At 39.7% G+C, this 17,886-nt stretch overlaps 3 protein-coding genes across 3 annotated transcripts; 2 read left to right on the top strand and 1 right to left on the bottom strand.

Annotated features, from left to right (window-relative positions):
- Positions 1-3,323: 3,323 nt before the first annotated feature.
- LOC108867446 lies at positions 3,324-4,213 on the bottom strand. Its single transcript, XM_018648089.2, has 2 exons — positions 4,095-4,213; positions 3,324-3,764 (listed from the first exon to the last, which is right to left on the bottom strand). The coding sequence occupies exons 1-2, from the start codon at positions 4,125-4,127 to the stop codon at positions 3,531-3,533; spliced, it is 267 nt and encodes an 88-aa protein (XP_018503605.1). The 5' UTR covers positions 4,128-4,213; the 3' UTR covers positions 3,324-3,530.
- A 5,410-nt stretch (positions 4,214-9,623) lies between these two features.
- LOC103949900 (glyceraldehyde-3-phosphate dehydrogenase, cytosolic) lies at positions 9,624-12,294 on the top strand. Its single transcript, NM_001302290.1, is given in 11 exon segments — positions 9,624-9,638; positions 9,772-9,807; positions 9,909-10,009; positions 10,181-10,296; positions 10,447-10,546; positions 10,948-11,094; positions 11,186-11,246; positions 11,342-11,439; positions 11,530-11,672; positions 11,802-11,885; positions 12,095-12,294. Coding segments are annotated over 11 exon segments (1,026 nt in total). The 5' UTR covers positions 9,624-9,634; the 3' UTR covers positions 12,231-12,294.
- Positions 12,295-14,740: 2,446 nt separating this feature from the next.
- Positions 14,741-17,835, top strand: LOC125477760. Its single transcript, XM_048585193.1, has 2 exons — positions 14,741-15,829; positions 16,312-17,835. Exons 1-2 carry the CDS (start codon positions 15,125-15,127, stop codon positions 17,593-17,595), a joined length of 1,989 nt encoding a protein of 662 aa, XP_048441150.1. The 5' UTR covers positions 14,741-15,124; the 3' UTR covers positions 17,596-17,835.
- The last annotated feature ends 51 nt before the right edge of the window (positions 17,836-17,886 follow it).

The following is a 17,886-nucleotide window of genomic DNA, read 5'->3' as shown; positions in this document are numbered from 1 at the left end:
TACACACAGCAACTACTTGGAAGCTTGTAGCACATAGAATTCGCCTCATAAACCCTTTTACAAAACAAACTTCGTGTCCTACGTTCTCCAATTCCGGCACATCGATGAATTGCATCACTTGATTCACTTTGGCATCAGTGGATCGGAGAAGTATTTGGAGCTCTGGTACGCGTAAAACTTAATCACTTGTAATATTCACTTCAATTGCATACCCAAACAATCGTGGGATGCATGTATTTATAAGAGTTTCATGATTACAGATTGGGTTTGAAAACCCTAGATACAAGGAAAGGATTACAACCAGAAAACTAAGGAAACAGATTACAACCATACGTTCAAAAATACAACAGAAGAACAAATACTAAACAGCCCTAGAAACAAGGAACGGCTGGAACGATAAGAGTTTGAACGAAGTCAAACTCCACAAGTTTCGGCAATAAGCTTAGCATGCTGATCTTGTCTAACAGCCCCCCGCAAGCTGACAAGCTGTGGAACAACGGGAAGCTTGGAGACAAGGGACTGAAATCGAGACGAGGACAAGCCTTTGGTGAATAAGTCTGCAAGTTGATCTTGCGAACAAATGTAATTAACCAATAATTGACCACGAACAACCTTCTCCCGAACATAGTGATAATCAACTTCCAAATGCTTGGTACGTGCATGGAAAACTGGATTAGACGCCAGAGCTATGGAAGAGATATTATCACACCAAATCTGAGGACGATCCAGATGCAAATGCAGGTCCTTGAATAAAGACCGAAACCACGATAGTTCAGCGGCAGTGTATGCTAACTGCCTGTACTCTGCCTCAGCACTAGACCGAGATACGGTCTTCTGCTTCTTAGAACTCCAGGAGACAATGTTTGAACCGTGATATATACAAAAACCACCAGTTGAATGCCGAGAATCAGGATTGCCTGCATAATCCGCATCTGAGAAGGTACTGATTTGAGTAGAACCAGGCTTATATAGAAGCCCATGAGTGTGCGTGGCCTTCAAATACCGTAAAATCCGTTTGACAGCCATCCAATGAGTAGTTTTAGGAGAATGCATGAATTGGCACACTTGGTTGACAGCATAGGACAGATCAGGGCGTGTTATGGTGATGTACTGTAGGGCTCCAACAACACTTCGATACACGTCGGGTTTGTCATATGATTCCCCCACATACGCACTGAGCTTGTGACCAGAGGGGACCGGGGTGGATATTGGCTTGGCTTCAGTGAAGTTGGTGCGAGAAAGCAAGTCTAATGCATATTTTGATTGACACAAATGCATAGCAGTCCCATTGTATTTAACTTCAACACCCAAAAAATAATGAAGTGGGCCTAAATCTTTCATAGAGAACAGCGTTCCCAATCGAGTAATCAAGCTGGATATTTGATGAGGACTATTGCCAGTAATCAGAATATCGTCGACATAAATTAACAAGATCAGATACACACCTTGTTGTCAAAACACAAATAAACTGTAGTCACAAGAGGATTCTTGGAACCCTAGTTCGAGCAGAAAATCTGAGAACCTTTGGAACCAGGCCCTGGGTGCTTGTTTTAACCCGTAAATACTATGTTGTAGTTTACACACATGAGATGGAAATTGTTGATCAACAAAGCCCCGTGGTTGTCGCATGTAGACGTCTTCTTTCAGAAACCCATGCAGAAACGCATTTTGCACGTCCAACTGCCTGACAGGCCATCTGTGGGACACAGCAAGACTTAAAACAAGCCTGATCGTACTATGCTTAACAACGGGACTGAATGTCTCACCGTAATCCACACCCGCTTGTTGATGAAATCCATTGGCGACAAGGCGAGCTTTATGGCGTTCAACCGAACCATCTGCACGTCGTTTCACCTTGAACACCCATTTATTAGGCAACAGATTCATTTTGGAATGATAAGGGACCAAGGTCCAAGTCCCATATTTTTGCAAGGCATTAAACTCTTGAACCATGACATTCCTCCACTCCTGAGACTTGATAGCTTGACTGAAACACGTGGGTTCAACAGGTAACTTGTCAACAGTTAAATGCATAACATATTTAGGATTGGGTTTGTGTATTCCGGACTTGGAGCGTGTGGTAATCACATGTTGTGAACCACTGGCAGTGACAGGTATCAAGGTTTCAGGAGTGACCCCAACTTGCTCATTTGATGGTGGGGCGGCTGGGGGAATATTAGATGATACTAGCAGGGGAGGGCATGATGAGTCTGCAATAGGAGAAAATTGTGTAGCAGGATGGGAGAGGTCGGGGACACGGGGAAGTGAGGTAGGATGGATATCCTGGGTAAGAGGTGGCTCGGCCAGAGGAAGGTTTCGAGGTGGAGGGACACTATAGGTGCTAGGGCAATCAAAATTTAATACTAGGTCTGAGACCTGAGGATTACCCGAAGTGGAGACGTTATTAGAGACAGATGTGAGTCCCCTAAAGGGGAAACAGTCCTCATCGAATAGGACATGGCGAGACACGTAAATGCGTCTTGTTGATAGATCCAAGCATTTGTAACCTTGGTGGTTCAGTGAATACCCTAAGAATACACACGGTTTGGATTTCTGATGAAGCTTATTATGAGTAGAAGGCACTAACCAAGGGAAGCAGCGACACCCAAAAACCTTTAAAAAATCATAGTGTGGTTGTTTTTGAAAGAGTTTATCATAAGGTGAGGCAAAAGACAGAAGTTTAGTTGGCATACGATTGATCAAGTAAATAGCCGTGGAGCAGGCATCATACCAACATTTTTGTGGCATGTGAGATTTGGAAAGCAGGACTATACTTGTTTCAACAATATGTCGATGCTTGCGCTCGGCAATTCCATTTTGTTCAGGGTGTTTAGGACACGAAAAACGTTGGGAAATGCCATGGGCAGTAAGAAATTTGTGAAAGTCATGGTTTTTATATTCACCCCCTTCATCACACTGAAGGGTTTTGATTTTGAAATTAAGCATATTTTCTACATTGGCTTTAAAATTAACAAAGATTTGAAACACTTCACTTTTGTTTTTCATGGGGAAAATTTGGAAGGGGGAATCAAGGTACCATCAACATATCCCATCAGATCTCGGCTTTTGAGAATGGGAAGGATTTGGGCCAACCACAGTGGGTAGTTGGTCCTATCAAGTTTGATGTTGACGACTGTAGAGAATGGATGGAAGGGGTGATTCGAAGTAGGGTTGGTGGTAGGGCTGGAAGTGGAGGAGGAAGGGGTGATAGTGTTTTCAGCCATTGGAGCGTGGGAAGGAGAAGGGAAAGGATCGATGTCGTTAGACGAAAAAGGCTCTGATACCATGTAAAACTTAATCACTTGTAATATTCACTTCAATTGCATACCCAAACAATCGTGGGATGCATGTATTTATAAGAGTTTCATGATTACAGATTGGGTTTGAAAACCCTAGATACAAGGAAAGGATTACAACCAGAAAACTAAGGAAACAGATTACAACCATACGTTCAAAAATACAACAGAAGAACAAATACTAAACAGCCCTAGAAACAAGGAACGGCTGGAACGATAAGAGTTTGAACGAAGTCAAACTCCACAAGTTTCGGCAATAAGCTTAGCATGCTGATCTTGTCTAACAGTACGGACATATTTCCGGAGTCCGTGTTCTGCGTATCTCTCACCCTCTTCATGATTCTCTAGCACCCCTGCAGTTCTGTTCTGCTTGGTAACCCTGACTTCAGGGTTGCTGGTGATGTTCCTAACAAGCTGCATGCCGCAAATGCCAACAGCTACACCAACTGCAGCAAATAGGGGGAACACCTATGTGTCCATGCCAAAAAAAAATATTATTTAGCGTACAGTATATCATAGAATAAAAAGTTGGCATGGAATTCAGAAATTTACCACATATATGATAAAAAAAAAATTAAAAAATTAAAACTTACACGACAAATCTAGAACACAATTCACTAAAAGTCTATCGAGTGAATATTTATAACGGTTCCACATGAAAAACAGAGTGTCGATTGTCAAAAGGATGACGAGAGAATGAGATCAACTATTCTCCTTCATCAATTCAATATCGGGTTTTTTCATATTCGACTTTGAAGTAACCATATAAGATACCGAGAATCGAAATAATTCCAGTACCTCAGGCCTTATCCATCTGGAGGAGGAAGCCATGATAAAGCTATTGAGAAACCAAGAGAAGAGAAGAGAGCGGAAGATGATTGAACAACAATTCCCTTCTCTTTCTTGTCGGAGGTGGGGTGAGGGACAAGGCAGAACAATGAGTTTTTCTTCACAATTATGGGCTGTATATTTATTGCCCCCACTAATTACCCATTTTTAGACTCCAAAAAATTACGGAGTGGCTCGCGTGTACTACAAGGTAAAGAAAAGGCTCAGCCTTGACCAATTTTTATTCAAATTCCGATAGAGTAGGATTTTCTCCCATCTAAATTCTCTCCTCCCCTCTCCTTTCTCTTTTTCTCTCTCTATAAAAAAGTCAACACAATATGTTGACGTGATTTAATCGTGACCATTCACATAGAAAAATATAAATAAATAAATAAAAAAAATTTGAAGGAGAGAGTATCCTATTCCAATTCAAATTGGTATGTGGGCAACAATTCTAATTTTTCGTTTCAAAATTTGTGGCCTTTCCAATTGAGGAAATATTTGATTTAAGTTTATTTTTTGGTCCTCGCCATATTTACAAGTTAATTAAGTCACCCATTTTGGCCCAATGGGCCTATAGAATGTTCTCTCGTGCAGGTCCAGTCAACAAAAAATTCCTTACCCGAGCCTAGGGCACGATGCATCCAACAAAGGGTCACTTGTCATCACATTATCCGTCTTGATCGCAAATCGAGACTTGCCTTCGTGTGCATTGTTGTCATTTCCTTATCTTGGACCACACACGCTTTTTGGTCTCAATGAGTTTTTAGCTCTCGTATGTTACTAAATCACCTTATTATAATAGAACAACATTCGTGTCATGCTCCAACTTAAAAGTCGAACTTGAAAGGACAAGTCATTGATAAACAAACTATCCAAGTCCTTGAGAATTTTGCTATCAAAATAGGGTTTATCTATCCTTCAATCCGCTTAAATATCATGAAATGGGCAATTGGAGGAACCTATAAACATGATTTTCTCGCTTTAGTTCTCTCTTGTTCGATCGGCCGCAAATTTTAATAAAAAAATCCGGCATCTGCCTTTGACATTATGCAATTCTAGTACGTTTCAATTAGGTTATGGTAATGTTTTAAAAAAATAGAATAATTACTTCTTCTTTTTTTTTTTTATGACAATTGATATAACAATAAAGTCTTATCTCATTAAGTGGCTCAGCTGTATGAACCATAAAACGTCACTGCACTCATTTTCTATAACAATCGATAAGATAAATAAAACTAATTCATCGAAACTACATGAAAAGGAATTCAAACATAGAGCTTCAAGTGCAAAAATAAACACTATTAACTAGTTAAGCTATAAGTCACTTGCAGATTAATTAATCGCTAGAGCCTTCATTTCATGGTTGACTATTGTAATTGAAAATGCATACCTACCATTCGGTCATCAATCCACGCTTCAACATGGTGGTTGGTGATGTTTCATGCACGCCTAGCTATATTGATGAGCGAATATTAGACTATATATTTTACCCTAATCTTAGTATTAATTTATTGATTATTTTGATACTTTGAGTTATATTTCTAATGTAGGACATTTGATTTTCTTTGGAGCAAAAAGTGATCAAACGGATGAATTTTGGAGTGATTCCAATTGGAGGATGTTCGTGAGTTTTCAAGATGATTGTATCAAAGTTTCAGATTTTTCTACCAAACTATTTGACCGTGGCGATCAAATAAAGGCCCAGCGTGTAGCTTTCCCAGATTGATGTTTCTTGACATTTTGGGTATTTTGGAGGTCAATATGGTATTTTTTGAGGAAGTTCCTTCTGAGGATTTGTAGTGGATATCTCCAGCTTTCAAAAGAGACCTTTTGGGACCAAATCGGAGTTGATTTGGTCGGTCAAAGGTCTAATTTTCTGAGAAATCCGAATTTCAGTTTAAATAGGAAACCTTTTATTTTCTGTTTTATTATTTTATTATGTTTCCTAGTTTTATTCTAAGACTTTTTAGGGTTAGAAGGGAAGGAGAGGTGGAAACGCACGCACAAGCCTTTGACAATTCAAGTTTATTTTCTAGATGTGTTTCTTTCCATGTTCTTAATAATATTTTGTTTTATAATTGTTCATAACTAAGTTCTTTTGCTAGGGCGATATCATGAACCTTAGCATGAATATGTGATTTTATTAATTTGCTTATGAATGGATGCACGCTTGCTTTGAATTATTAATCACTGCGATTAAACTATTTAATTGTCTTAGTGATTCGCAACCATTAGTATTTTTAGACAAGTAATTTGATGCAATTTTGTTGGAACATCACCATGAAATTGAGGAAGGCTTCTTGTAATTAGTAATTGTAAGTTCACTTAAGGCGAACATCACGCTTTTAAGGGTTGCATGGTTTTTCAAAGGGTTTTCACATATCTTAATGAGTCTTGCATGTTAGATATACGTTTTCACTTGAACATCACGAGGAAATATATGCATTAGGAAAACCTAAAATTCAAAGCATGTGTGTGGAAATTCATAAGTAATTGGTAAAATTGCATAGGATTGTTAAGGGGACAGCAGAACTCTAGGCTTTTACAAATTGATTTTCTTTTAAATTGTTCTCTAGTTAATTTCTTTAATTGTTTTATTTTAAAATTCGTTTTTATTATATTAAATTCTAAAATCAACATTTTACAAACTTTGTTTTAAATAATTAATTGAGAGTTGGTTTTAAACACAAACTATTCATTCAATCCATGTGGAAAACGACTTTGCTTGAGCTGCTATACTACGAAAACCTTGTACTCTTGCAAGTATTTTTAAGTGTTTTCCTACTTTTGCAGATGGTAAAAATTCTTATCATATATATTTAGGTATTTTATTTTCTACGTTGAAAGACTCTGATTGAGTTAAGAACGTATTCATATTTTGTGCATAGGCAGCTGAAGCATGGCTGTCACATCCCGGCCCGGGGCGAATCACTTCACGGGCTCGCTCCACCACCATAGCACGATATTGTCCGCTTTGGGCTTACCATTCCTTCACGGTTTTGTTTTTGGGAACTCATGAGCAACTTCCCAGTGGGTCATCCATCATGGGATTGCTCTCGCGCGCTACTCGCTTAACTTCGGAGTTCCCATGGAACCCGAAGCCAGTGAGCTCCCAAAAGGCCTCGTGCTAGGTAAGGATGGGAATATACATATAAGGATCACTCCCCTAGGCGATGTGGGATGTCACAATCCACACCCTTAGGGGCCCGACGTCCTCGTCGGCACACTCGCGACCAGGGTTAGGCTCTGATACCAAATTGTCACATCCCCGCCCGGGGCGGATCACTTCCCCGCCTTGCTCCACCATCGTAGCACGATATTGTCTGCTTTGGGCTTACCATTCTCTCACGGTTTTGTTTTTGAGAACTCACGAGCAACTTCCCAGTGGGTCACCCATCATGGGATTGTTCTAGCCCCTTCTCGCTTAACTTCGGATTTCATACGGAACCCGAAGCCAGTGAGCTCCCAAAAGGTATCGTGCTAGGTAAGGATGAGAATATACATATAAGGATCACTATCTTGGGCGATGTGGGATGTCACATGGCTCTGCCACTGGAAACGATAACTCGATCATTGTCGATATCAATAATTATAACATTGGTATGGATAAAATACGTCAAACTGAATGTATAAGAAAATGTAGCGATAAAGTGTATGCAAGTGTCGCATATGGGGTTCCAAGGCCACTTGGAGATCGGGGGAAACATGCATGTGAAGGTACTTTGGAGACCCTCTAAATATTTGATATAGATCCCACTTGTAATCATGAAGCGTTTAATGTCTGCTAGGCATATCTTAATAGACTTGATGTAATGTTGCGCCGACAACACTCAAAGCTCTTGATAACACTCATCAAATTGTGAATGTGCAACATGGTTCGACTAACGACAACAAACCTACCAAGTGTTCGACAATTTCAAAGTTCAAATTTTAGATTTGTCACTGTGTATATATAGATTATTCTAACTTAGAATAGATGATTGAGCAACAAGACTAGTAGTTACTTGATCAAGGTAATGGTTGTGATTTAAAGAATGAACATGTGAATAATACTGGTCAATTGGTGCATAATCTGTGGGCAGGATGAGTTGATGCATCACCATCCGTCGGTAAGGCATGACAATAAGTCTTTCAAAATTCTCAACGACGATATCTATCATTTTTAAATCAATTTCAAAAGGTATAGAGCAAAATTTGTTTTTTGCTAGTTGCTACGTCAACAACACATAAATAGACATGCATTTGTTCGAAATGTTAAGAAAATGCGTTATGAGGTTGAGATTGCGTAAAGCTAAAAGGCAATTAGGCAAAGTAACATGTAAACTTTATCTTTCTTCGTAAATAAAATTCATAGATAAAAAATTATATACTCAGTCAAAATATAAAATTTCACCAACATTCAAGCACAACTTTAATCTCTCTATCGTGAACACAAGAATTTAATCTATGACTTGAGACCTTTTTCTTGTACATTAACCATAATTTTTTTTTATGAAAATGGATCTGTGGCACCAATTTTTTTTTCCAATTGACACGTGTTTTTGTTACATCATTAACGTATGTCAATGATACGAACTGTTTACCTTTTAGTTCTTCTCTAAAATATCATATTTACCAAAAATCACAAAATCTAAAATCATATGACTGGTAGATTAAAGGTTTAACGTTTCTTTGGAGAACCATATTCGTTAATTTCTTCACTATAAATTAATGTCTTAATTAATTGTTCTATATTATCTAATTTTTTCACCACAATATTGTATAAATAATGTTCTAAATGATAAACAATTCAAATTATTAGCATACATTACAAAATAAATCTCGTAAAAACGTATATAAAACTATCTAGAACATCGCGTGAATTGTATTTGCCCTTAAGTCGAATTTGACCGGTAATCCCAGAAGCTCAGCCTTTCTAATTTGACTATTCAGTTTTCACTCATCGACCAAAATTTCAATTTCGCCACGTCATCCTTCCTTAACGCAGCATCTCCTTCCGAATATACCAGAAAAAAAGGGTCGCCGACCCATTCTCACGAGCGCCACGTGCAGCTGAAGCGGCTTGCCCTCCACGCACATCCCATTAATGCCAAATCTCCAGAAGGATTTCGGTCACGGGTGACCGAATCGCCGGAGAGCGCTTCACAGTAAATCTAGCGGGTATTGATAAATCAGCGGCTAATACAAAGCCCTAAACGCAATCAACGGCTGCAAAGCGATTTTCTTTTTGTCCAATCGCCGGGGTGCGCTTCACAGTAAATCTAGCGGATATTAATAAATCAGCGGCTAATACAAAGCCCTAAACGCAACCAACGGCTGCAAAGCGACTTTCCTTTTGTCCAAGAAAAACCGCAGCATGTGACCAAAACCACCGACTTGTTTAACCCCTTCGCCGCTATATATAATATCTCGACGCTCACTCTTTCTCACACTACCATCTAAAATCCTCAATCAGTTTTCTTATCTGCCTCTCTCTCTGGACTTTACTTTCTTTCTCTACAATCATCATGGGTATTGATCTTAATTCTCAATTACTGATTTCGATTTCGCCATTTTTGCTGCTGATCTAGTGTTTATTTGTTGAATTTTCTGTAATTTTTGTGTGTTTTGACCATTTTTGTTTGTTCTTCTTTGTATCGATCAGCAACATCTGGCAAGAAGATCAAGATCGGAATCAACGGTAACTATCGGATCCATCGCTTTTTGTGTTTTGACCTTTGGGTTGTTGACCTGTGATTTGATCTGTGAATTAATTGAGAGTTGAAATGAAATGGGGTTTAGGGTTCGGAAGAATCGGACGATTGGTTGCTAGGGTCGCTCTTCAGAGGGACGATGTTGAGCTCGTTGCTGTCAACGATCCCTTCATCACCACTGACTACATGGTGAGTTATTGACATGAATATCTATCTGTGATTTCACTGATCTGTTGTTTATTTGTTTTGTGAGTTTCGAATTCGGATGCTGAATGTGATTTGTTGTTTATTTTGTTTTTCGAGTTTTGATTTCGGATTTTGAATTGGATTAGTGATTTGTGTGGTTGGTTTTGTGTTTAGACCTACATGTTCAAGTACGACACAGTCCATGGCGCATGGAAGCACCATGAGCTCAAGGTCAAGGACTCCAAGACCCTTCTCTTCGGTGAGAAGCCTGTCGCTGTTTTCGGAATCAGGTACTAATTAGTTTATTGTCTTAAGTGATTGAACTTAGCATAGAATCCAGTTTGTTGTTTTTGGGACAATTGGAGCGCAATATTTGTTTTGCTTTGTAGATTCAAATGCTTATTGCTTAATGAATGATTTCTTTGTTTGATCTTATAAAGGAACCCAGAGGAGATCCCATGGGGTGAGAGCGGTGCTGACTTTGTTGTTGAGTCTACCGGTGTCTTCACCGACAAGGAGAAAGCAGCTGCCCATATCAAGGTTTACTCTCTTTTTATTGGTTTTATGATTCTATTGCATTGATCGTTCGATTTTTGAAAATAGCATATGATATTTTGGTTGTTATCACAATTGCCATCTAGTAATTGCGTTTCTGGTGATTGTTCTTACATCATTGATAGGCATTCGGAATTCACTTGGTACTTTTTAGCTTCTTTGTGTTACTTGTTGTAGCCTATATAGTGATTATGATCCCGTTCGTTAATTGATCCTGCATAAGCTTTTGGAATTCTTCATCTGTTACTCCTGAAGTTAGGCTGACTTGTTGTAGCCTGAATAGTGATTGTGTCTTTGTGGAGTCAACCTTATTGGTATTCATATGGTTCTTTTATATCTTTATTTTTAAATTCATCAGGACTGAATCGTTTTGTTTTCGTGTCCAGGGAGGTGCAAAGAAGGTTATCATCTCTGCTCCCAGCAAGGATGCTCCCATGTTCGTTGTTGGTGTGAACGAGAAGGAATACAAGCCAGACATTCACATTCTTTCCAATGCCAGTTGCACTACCAACTGCCTTGCTCCCCTTGCCAAGGTTTGAGTCTGTTTGTTTCTGTTGGTTTTTATTTATTTTCGATACTATTGAATGTGTAATTTACGTTGTTTTTTGTTTCAATTGTTCATAGGTTATCAACGACAGGTTTGGGATTGTTGAGGGTCTCATGACCACGGTGCACTCCATCACTGGTAAGATTTGGTTCTTGAATTGTTAAGTTGTATGAGTTTTGATATAACATAGGCTGAAACTAACCCAAGTTTATGGTTACCCTGTTGTTAATCAGCCACCCAAAAGACTGTCGACGGTCCATCAATGAAGGACTGGAGAGGTGGACGTGCTGCTTCCTTCAACATCATTCCTAGCAGCACTGGAGCTGCCAAGGTAATTGATGAGTTTTGATTAACAATGCTCATCACTATTGGCCATCTCTTTTAAGTTGTCTTGTAGTGCTAACCATGTGTTATTATGAAGGCTGTTGGAAAGGTGCTCCCATCTCTTAATGGAAAATTGACCGGAATGTCCTTCCGTGTGCCCACTGTTGATGTTTCCGTTGTTGACCTGACTGTCAGGCTGGAGAAGCCTGCAACCTATGAACAGATCAAGGCCGCTATCAAGTAAGATTTGCTCTGCTCTGTTTTTCTTGTTTTGCTTTGCATTTGGTATTCTTTATCAGGATGTTGTCATCTACATAACCATGAGTTTGTGTTGGTTTTAATTTTCATCTGTGATTCTGTTATGAACAGGGAGGAGTCTGAGGGCAAGTTGAAGGGTATCTTGGGTTACACCGAAGATGATGTTGTGTCCACCGACTTCATTGGTGACAGCAGGTAAAATAGCAAATCCATTTTTGATGAATTTGGTATTGTTAGTCTATGTGAAACAAGATTCTATTGATAATACGTTAAAAAAAACAGTTTTGAATCCAAGTTTGCCCTGTTTTTTGATGTGGGATCGCTTTGCACACCTGCGTAGTTTTTGTTGATTGTTTACTATATACCATGAATGTAGCCTAATTACATGTCTGGTGCTGTTGCAGGTCAAGCATCTTTGACGCCAAGGCTGGAATTGCATTGAACGACAAATTTGTCAAGCTTGTCTCATGGTACGACAATGAGTGGGGTTACAGTACCCGTGTGGTAGACTTGATCGTGCACGTAGCATCCACCTGCTAAATGATAAGCCCTCCTCGAGCATCCAAGGCTTTAATCTTCTAAATGTTTTGGTCGAGTCTCTAGGAGGTTATGGTTTGGGAGTTCAGAATAAGAAGTTTCGTGTGACTAAATGCTCCCTGGGTTATCTATTTTTGATATAATGTAAAAACTGAGGGGAGGGCGGTTGCTCCTCTCTTCTAACTTCAACTTCCTGCCCCTTAAACTCGCCATTATTCCCTTTTGGTAATGCTTATCGGGCAAAGTTGTGATATGTCATTGTAGCTTAAGTCCGTTTCTTGCTTTCTCTTTGTATACCCTAGATTTGCCTAAGCTGTTCTGCTGGATCTCTGTTTTTGGAGTTGATGGACCTCGGATTCCTGGACCGGACCGTTTAGGTGAAAAATCTCTCCAAGATGTTTACAGGCTTGGTTTTATGTGAAGTGATCTCAATGGGATGGGCTAATAAAAGTCATGTGATTTAAATCGAGTAGTTTGAATTTTTAAACCGTTGGCTTTGGATACAAAAATTTGGAAAGGATCTGAATTCTTATTTCATGCCATCACACTTATATAAAGTCCCCCTCTGCCTTGGTATGTGTGCTAATACTCGTAAATAAGTTGTAATGGTGAATGTTTAGACCCTGAATCTCACATCGGAAAATTGACCCCTCTTTACCTAAAACAGCACTCTGACATACTTGTGCAATATGGGGTGGTAACACCACACTTCGTGTGCACACAAGCAAATCCTACAACGCCCCAGGCGTAATAGTTTAATCCAAAGGTAGTTTAGCGTACTTCTGATAGAAATCTGGATCCTGAACCTTCGTCAATCAAATTCTTTTTTTTTTTTTTTCTGTTAAATTCCAGATTACGAATTAATAAACACGCAATTAGTGCAATGTTCTATGCTCATTTGTACCTAACCTGCTGTCGTGGTAGGGCACTCCGTTCCTAAATTTTGACAAGCGACGATGCCTTGCATTTGTCGTTCTTATCCTGAAGAATATTTCACCGTGTGTTCGATGGCGATGCAACATTGGAGATATTGGATCACGTGACCATATAAAAGATTACGAATTTCTGCAGAGAATCAGCTCAGTTTCTCTCGTGTGAACCAATGATATTTACGATCTACTAACCACGAACCAAGCCATGTGCGAGCAGCGATGCAACATGGCCCACCTACTTAATCTTAACTAATTCTCTCTTCTTTTACTCGTATTTATTTGACCCTTGTCTACCTGCTCTCCCTTCTTTTACTCTCCCACTCCTTTTTGGTAGTCATGATTTTCTTCCATTAATGTTTGCTCTCCTCATTGCTCATGTTTCCCCTTCCCATACTTTGGGATCTTGTTAGCGATATTGTGTTGATATTTTCGATAATGTAATTGTAGTCTATGTTATTGTTTGCGTTTTGTTGATTATAACGATGCGGAGGATTTACAAATATATATGTTTCATGGCTAGACTATTGTCATAATTAGAGACAAATTCATTAAGGGATCAGGGGACCCTTTGTCCGCCATGCTTGCTCACCAAATTTGAGCAACACGTATCTACAACTGATAAAAAAAAAAAAAAAATTAAAGTTATACCATAAAATCAATTGATAATATAAAAAGTAACTCAGACGCTCAATTAGTAGGTCTTGATGATCATTAAAAAGCATAGAGATGAAATAATTAAAGTGTCCACGTGCCCTTTTATTCTCATTTAAATATAATTTAAGGACGAATTCCAGCATGGAGGGTCCTCTATTTACAACCCAACTTCCCATTTATGCACCCAGATTATTAGGTCAACCCTACCATAGGATACCCCCACTGTCGGTGTGACCGTGACCCCCTTCTGCCCTACTTGTATTTATACCAATATAATTAGGGTTTCTTTGTCACATGTATACTACACTAATTCCTAAAAGAAATACATTATTAGTTGTTACCAAAATAATAAAAGCCCCTTAAATTAAGGGATGAGAATACCCAATTTAACCAACACGAGAAACTCTTAAAACATATGTTCTTATGCTAAGTTCATCTATCTGTCTAAGATACACACGAGAGATTATCGAATCAATCTTCTATGCGTGTTTTAAATGAACGAGTAACTTAACACAAAAAAGTAACGAATTTCTGGAACCAGTACCGTCGATCATTTTCATTTTGTCTCTTCATAAAAGATTACTCAAAACTATGAATGATCTGCCTAGTTTGGTCCGTCACCGGTCTCCTATGCAATCTTTACAAAACTCTCCCTCACTCTAAGTGACTTCAAATCTCAATCTGCACTGCGCCCCCACGGACCGAAAAAGAATCTCTATCTTTCGATGCTTTTGTCTCTAAGTCATTTTCCTCTTGTTTTGTTATTATCTTCCAAAATTCTCACTTTCCTCCCCACCTTCACTCATTGGGCTCCTCTCCTTCTCTCCTTTTCCTAAAAAGGCCAAGTCTCCCCTGCTTATCTTTCCACCTCCATAGCTTCATCTGGAAAGTGGAAACAGACAGTGGCCTTTCCTGCTTAATATTGCCCTCCCAGTCCTCCAATACCAATTTCTCAGCTTAAAATCTATTGGGTTTGATCCAAAACTGCATGTCGTTCTCATACAGTTGATGGGTCCGTTCTCCAATCTTTTTTTTTTCTTTTTTTTTGGTTTAACAAACTCAGTTGCATTGATTCTTATACCTCCATTCCAGTGAAAAACTTAGATCTTTAGCTTTTCTGCAACTTTCCCACTAAAAAAGCAAATTCCTTTCGTACCCTGTTGGGCCTTTTCACTTTCGCTTTATGTCTCATCTCTGATTTGCTTTTGTGTGCTCTGTTATTCTGGGTTTTGGATTTTGCAGTCCATGTGCTCGACAAAATTCCTCTGAGAGTTGGTATTTGAGTATTTGATAGCCATTTTTTGGGTCACAATGCCACCATCTTACTTCCCTCTGAGGTGGGAGAGCACGGGAGACCAATGGTGGTATGCATCACCAATCGATTGGGCAGCAGCCAATGGCTTATATGATTTGGTCTGTGAGCTTCTTCACCTTGATACTAATCTCCTCATCAAGCTGACCTCACTACGCCGTATCCGCCGCCTCGAAACTGTCTGGGACGACGAGGCTCAGCTCGATGATGTTGCCAAATGCCGGTCACAAGTTGCCAAGAGGCTCCTCCACGAGTGCCAAATGCAGAGTGGACACAACTCTCTCGTCAGGGCCGGCTACGGCGGATGGCTTCTCTACACCGCCGCCTCAGCCGGGGATGTGGGGTTTGTCAGGGAGTTGCTGGACAGAGACCCTCTTCTTGTTTTTGGAGAAGGAGAGTATGGAGTCACTGACATATTCTATGCTGCAGCCAGGAGCAAGAACTCTGAGGTTTTCAGGCTGCTGCTTGATTTCTCTGTGTCGCCAAGGTTTAGTCTCAGCAATGGAGAATTGGAAGAGAGGTTGGGTGATATTACATCGGATTTCAAGTGGGAAATGATGAACCGGGCGGTTCATGCCGCTGCTAGAGGTGGCAATTTGGAGATTTTGAGGGACCTGCTTAGGGACTGTGAGGATGTATTGGTTTATAGAGATGCTCAGGGATCTACCATCTTGCATACAGCCTCTGGCAGAGGTCAGGTTGAGGTGAGTCTCGTTCTATATGTTTGTTAGACGATTGAATTCAGTTACTTTCGCATCGTTTAGTAGAATGTTGTGTACTTGAAGGTACGCTAGGTCTGATATTGAGGTTTACAGAAGTTGGAAGAGATTTTTCTTCAGTTATTTACTTATTTCTTCAGTTTATGTGACTGCTTATTAGTTTTGAGTTGTATTGCTGAAATGGAATGAGGATTGGTTTAATTAAATTAGAATAAACAGTTAAACGGTTAATTGTTAGTTTGGCCTTAACATCCACTCATAAATAGTTTGGCTTCAACATATTGATGGCTGCTCACCAAATTTAACGGCCTCACAGGCACCAAAACTTGACTGAATGGAAGTCTCTTTGTATTCTTTTTAATCCATTTTCTTGCTTCGTTAGATTTTAACCTTTTATATCGTTCATACTCCTTTAAACATTGAAATATTACTTATAATGTTAAAAGTTTTATCATTCTGTTGTGCAGGTGGTTGAGTATCTAATAGCATTCTTTGATACCATCACAATTGTAGATAATCAAGGGAACACAGCTTTACATGTGGCCGCTTATAGGGGTCACTTGGCTGTGGTGGAGGTCCTAATTCGTGCATCTCCCTCATTAACCACTTTGTCAAACAACTATGGAGATACCTTTCTGCATTTGGCAGTGGCTGGTTTCAGAAGCCCTGGTTTCCGGAGACTGGACAAACAGATTGAGCTTATTAAGCAATTAGTATGTGGTGATACTGCGAACATGCAGGACGTTGTTAATGTTAAGAACAATGATGGACGAACTGCTCTTCACATGGCTGTAACCGAGAACATTCAATCTAATTTGGTGGAACTCCTCATGACTGTTCCATCAATTAATTTAAACATCCGTGATTCTGGCGGCATGACCCCTCTAGATATTCTTAAGCAAAGGCCAAAGTCAGCATCTTCGGAACTTCTGATCAAGCAATTGGTTTCAGCTGGAGGGATCTCTAATTGTCAGGACCGTAAAGCAAGGAGTGCCCTTGTTTCCCATTTGAGAATGCAGGGTATTGGGAGCAGTCCGGGAACCTCTTTCAGAATTCCCGATGCAGAGATATTCTTATACACAGGCATTGACAATGCTTCTGATGCCAGTTGCGATCAGTCAAGCATGCAATTCAACACGTTCTCAGGTGAGCTAAGACAGTTTGGCTCACCCAACTCAGTAAACAATAAGAAGTCAAGTTCTGTAACTTATGCTGCAAGGCGCCTTAAGTTTCTTCTTCAATGGCGGAGGAGGAAAGAAAAAAGGGAATCTAGCATAGACATAAGAGATAATGATTCTGAGTCATTCAGCACCTGTGTAGATTTGGACGACAATCCAATTCCACTTCGGCAGATGTATTCCAAATCTTCCTCCCTCCCAAACAACAAAAGGACAGTTTCCTTTCCGAGCCCATACACTAAAATGAAATTTACTGCTGGTTTATCACACGGTGTGATTCAGGCAAGGCCTCATTTAGCTTTTCCATCTGAATCACACACAAGTCCTCTGTCACGATCGTCTATGTCTTCCCCTACTTTCATAGACAAAGAGAAGGGTGTTGACATTTCAGGACCCTCTAGCTCAAATGGCAAACCACCACATCCACAAGCGAGCTTCAAACATGATTCCTTCAATAAGAAGTTAATAAACCAATATTTGTGTGTTGGCGCGCAAGGCCTGGACATGAACGAATCAATTAGTTCCACTTGGCCGAATCAGAATTACAAACACTGCGGTCCTTTATTTGCTTGATCAGGATGTGCAAAGGAGTTGGTGTTCTTGGTTAGACCTATAGAGAGTAGAATTGTGGTGAGTTCTCAAAAATTTCTTTTCTTTATCGATACACTTTTTCTTGCTTTCTTTTCCCTTTCCCCCTAGTTCCCGTCACATGTCTTATAATTTCTGTGGATATATGCATAGTCTCGTACCAGGTGTGAAAGTTTCTCTATAATGTTCAAGAAATGTTATGATAGGGTTACACTGTTTTGCATATCCTCATACGTGAATTTTGGCTCGTCCACACTGATTGTAAATTGGTTGAGT

Source organism: the organism of the source record quoted next, unplaced genomic scaffold (genome assembly GCF_019419815.1).
Source record: "Pyrus x bretschneideri cultivar Hongxiangsu unplaced genomic scaffold, Pyrus_bretschneideri_v1 Contig22, whole genome shotgun sequence".
Taxonomy (NCBI): domain Eukaryota; kingdom Viridiplantae; phylum Streptophyta; class Magnoliopsida; order Rosales; family Rosaceae; genus Pyrus; species Pyrus x bretschneideri.
This window is presented reverse-complemented; position numbering and strand designations above follow the sequence as displayed.

What these genes read in the sequence shown, in the direction of transcription:
- LOC108867446 (XM_018648089.2), bottom strand. Translation starts at nt 4,127, where the DNA reads ATGGCTTCCTCCTCCAGATGGATAAGGCCTGAG. An exon ending in CCAGATGGATAAGGCCTGAG is followed by an intron (nt 3,765 to 4,094) that starts GTACTGGAATTA and finishes ATGGACACATAG; the next exon opens with GTGTTCCCCCTATTTGCTGC.
- LOC125477760 (XM_048585193.1), top strand. Translation starts at nt 15,125, where the DNA reads ATGCCACCATCTTACTTCCCTCTGAGGTGGGAGAGCACGGGAGACCAA. An exon ending in CTGGCAGAGGTCAGGTTGAG is followed by an intron (nt 15,830 to 16,311) that starts GTGAGTCTCGTT and finishes TCTGTTGTGCAG; the next exon opens with GTGGTTGAGTATCTAATAGC.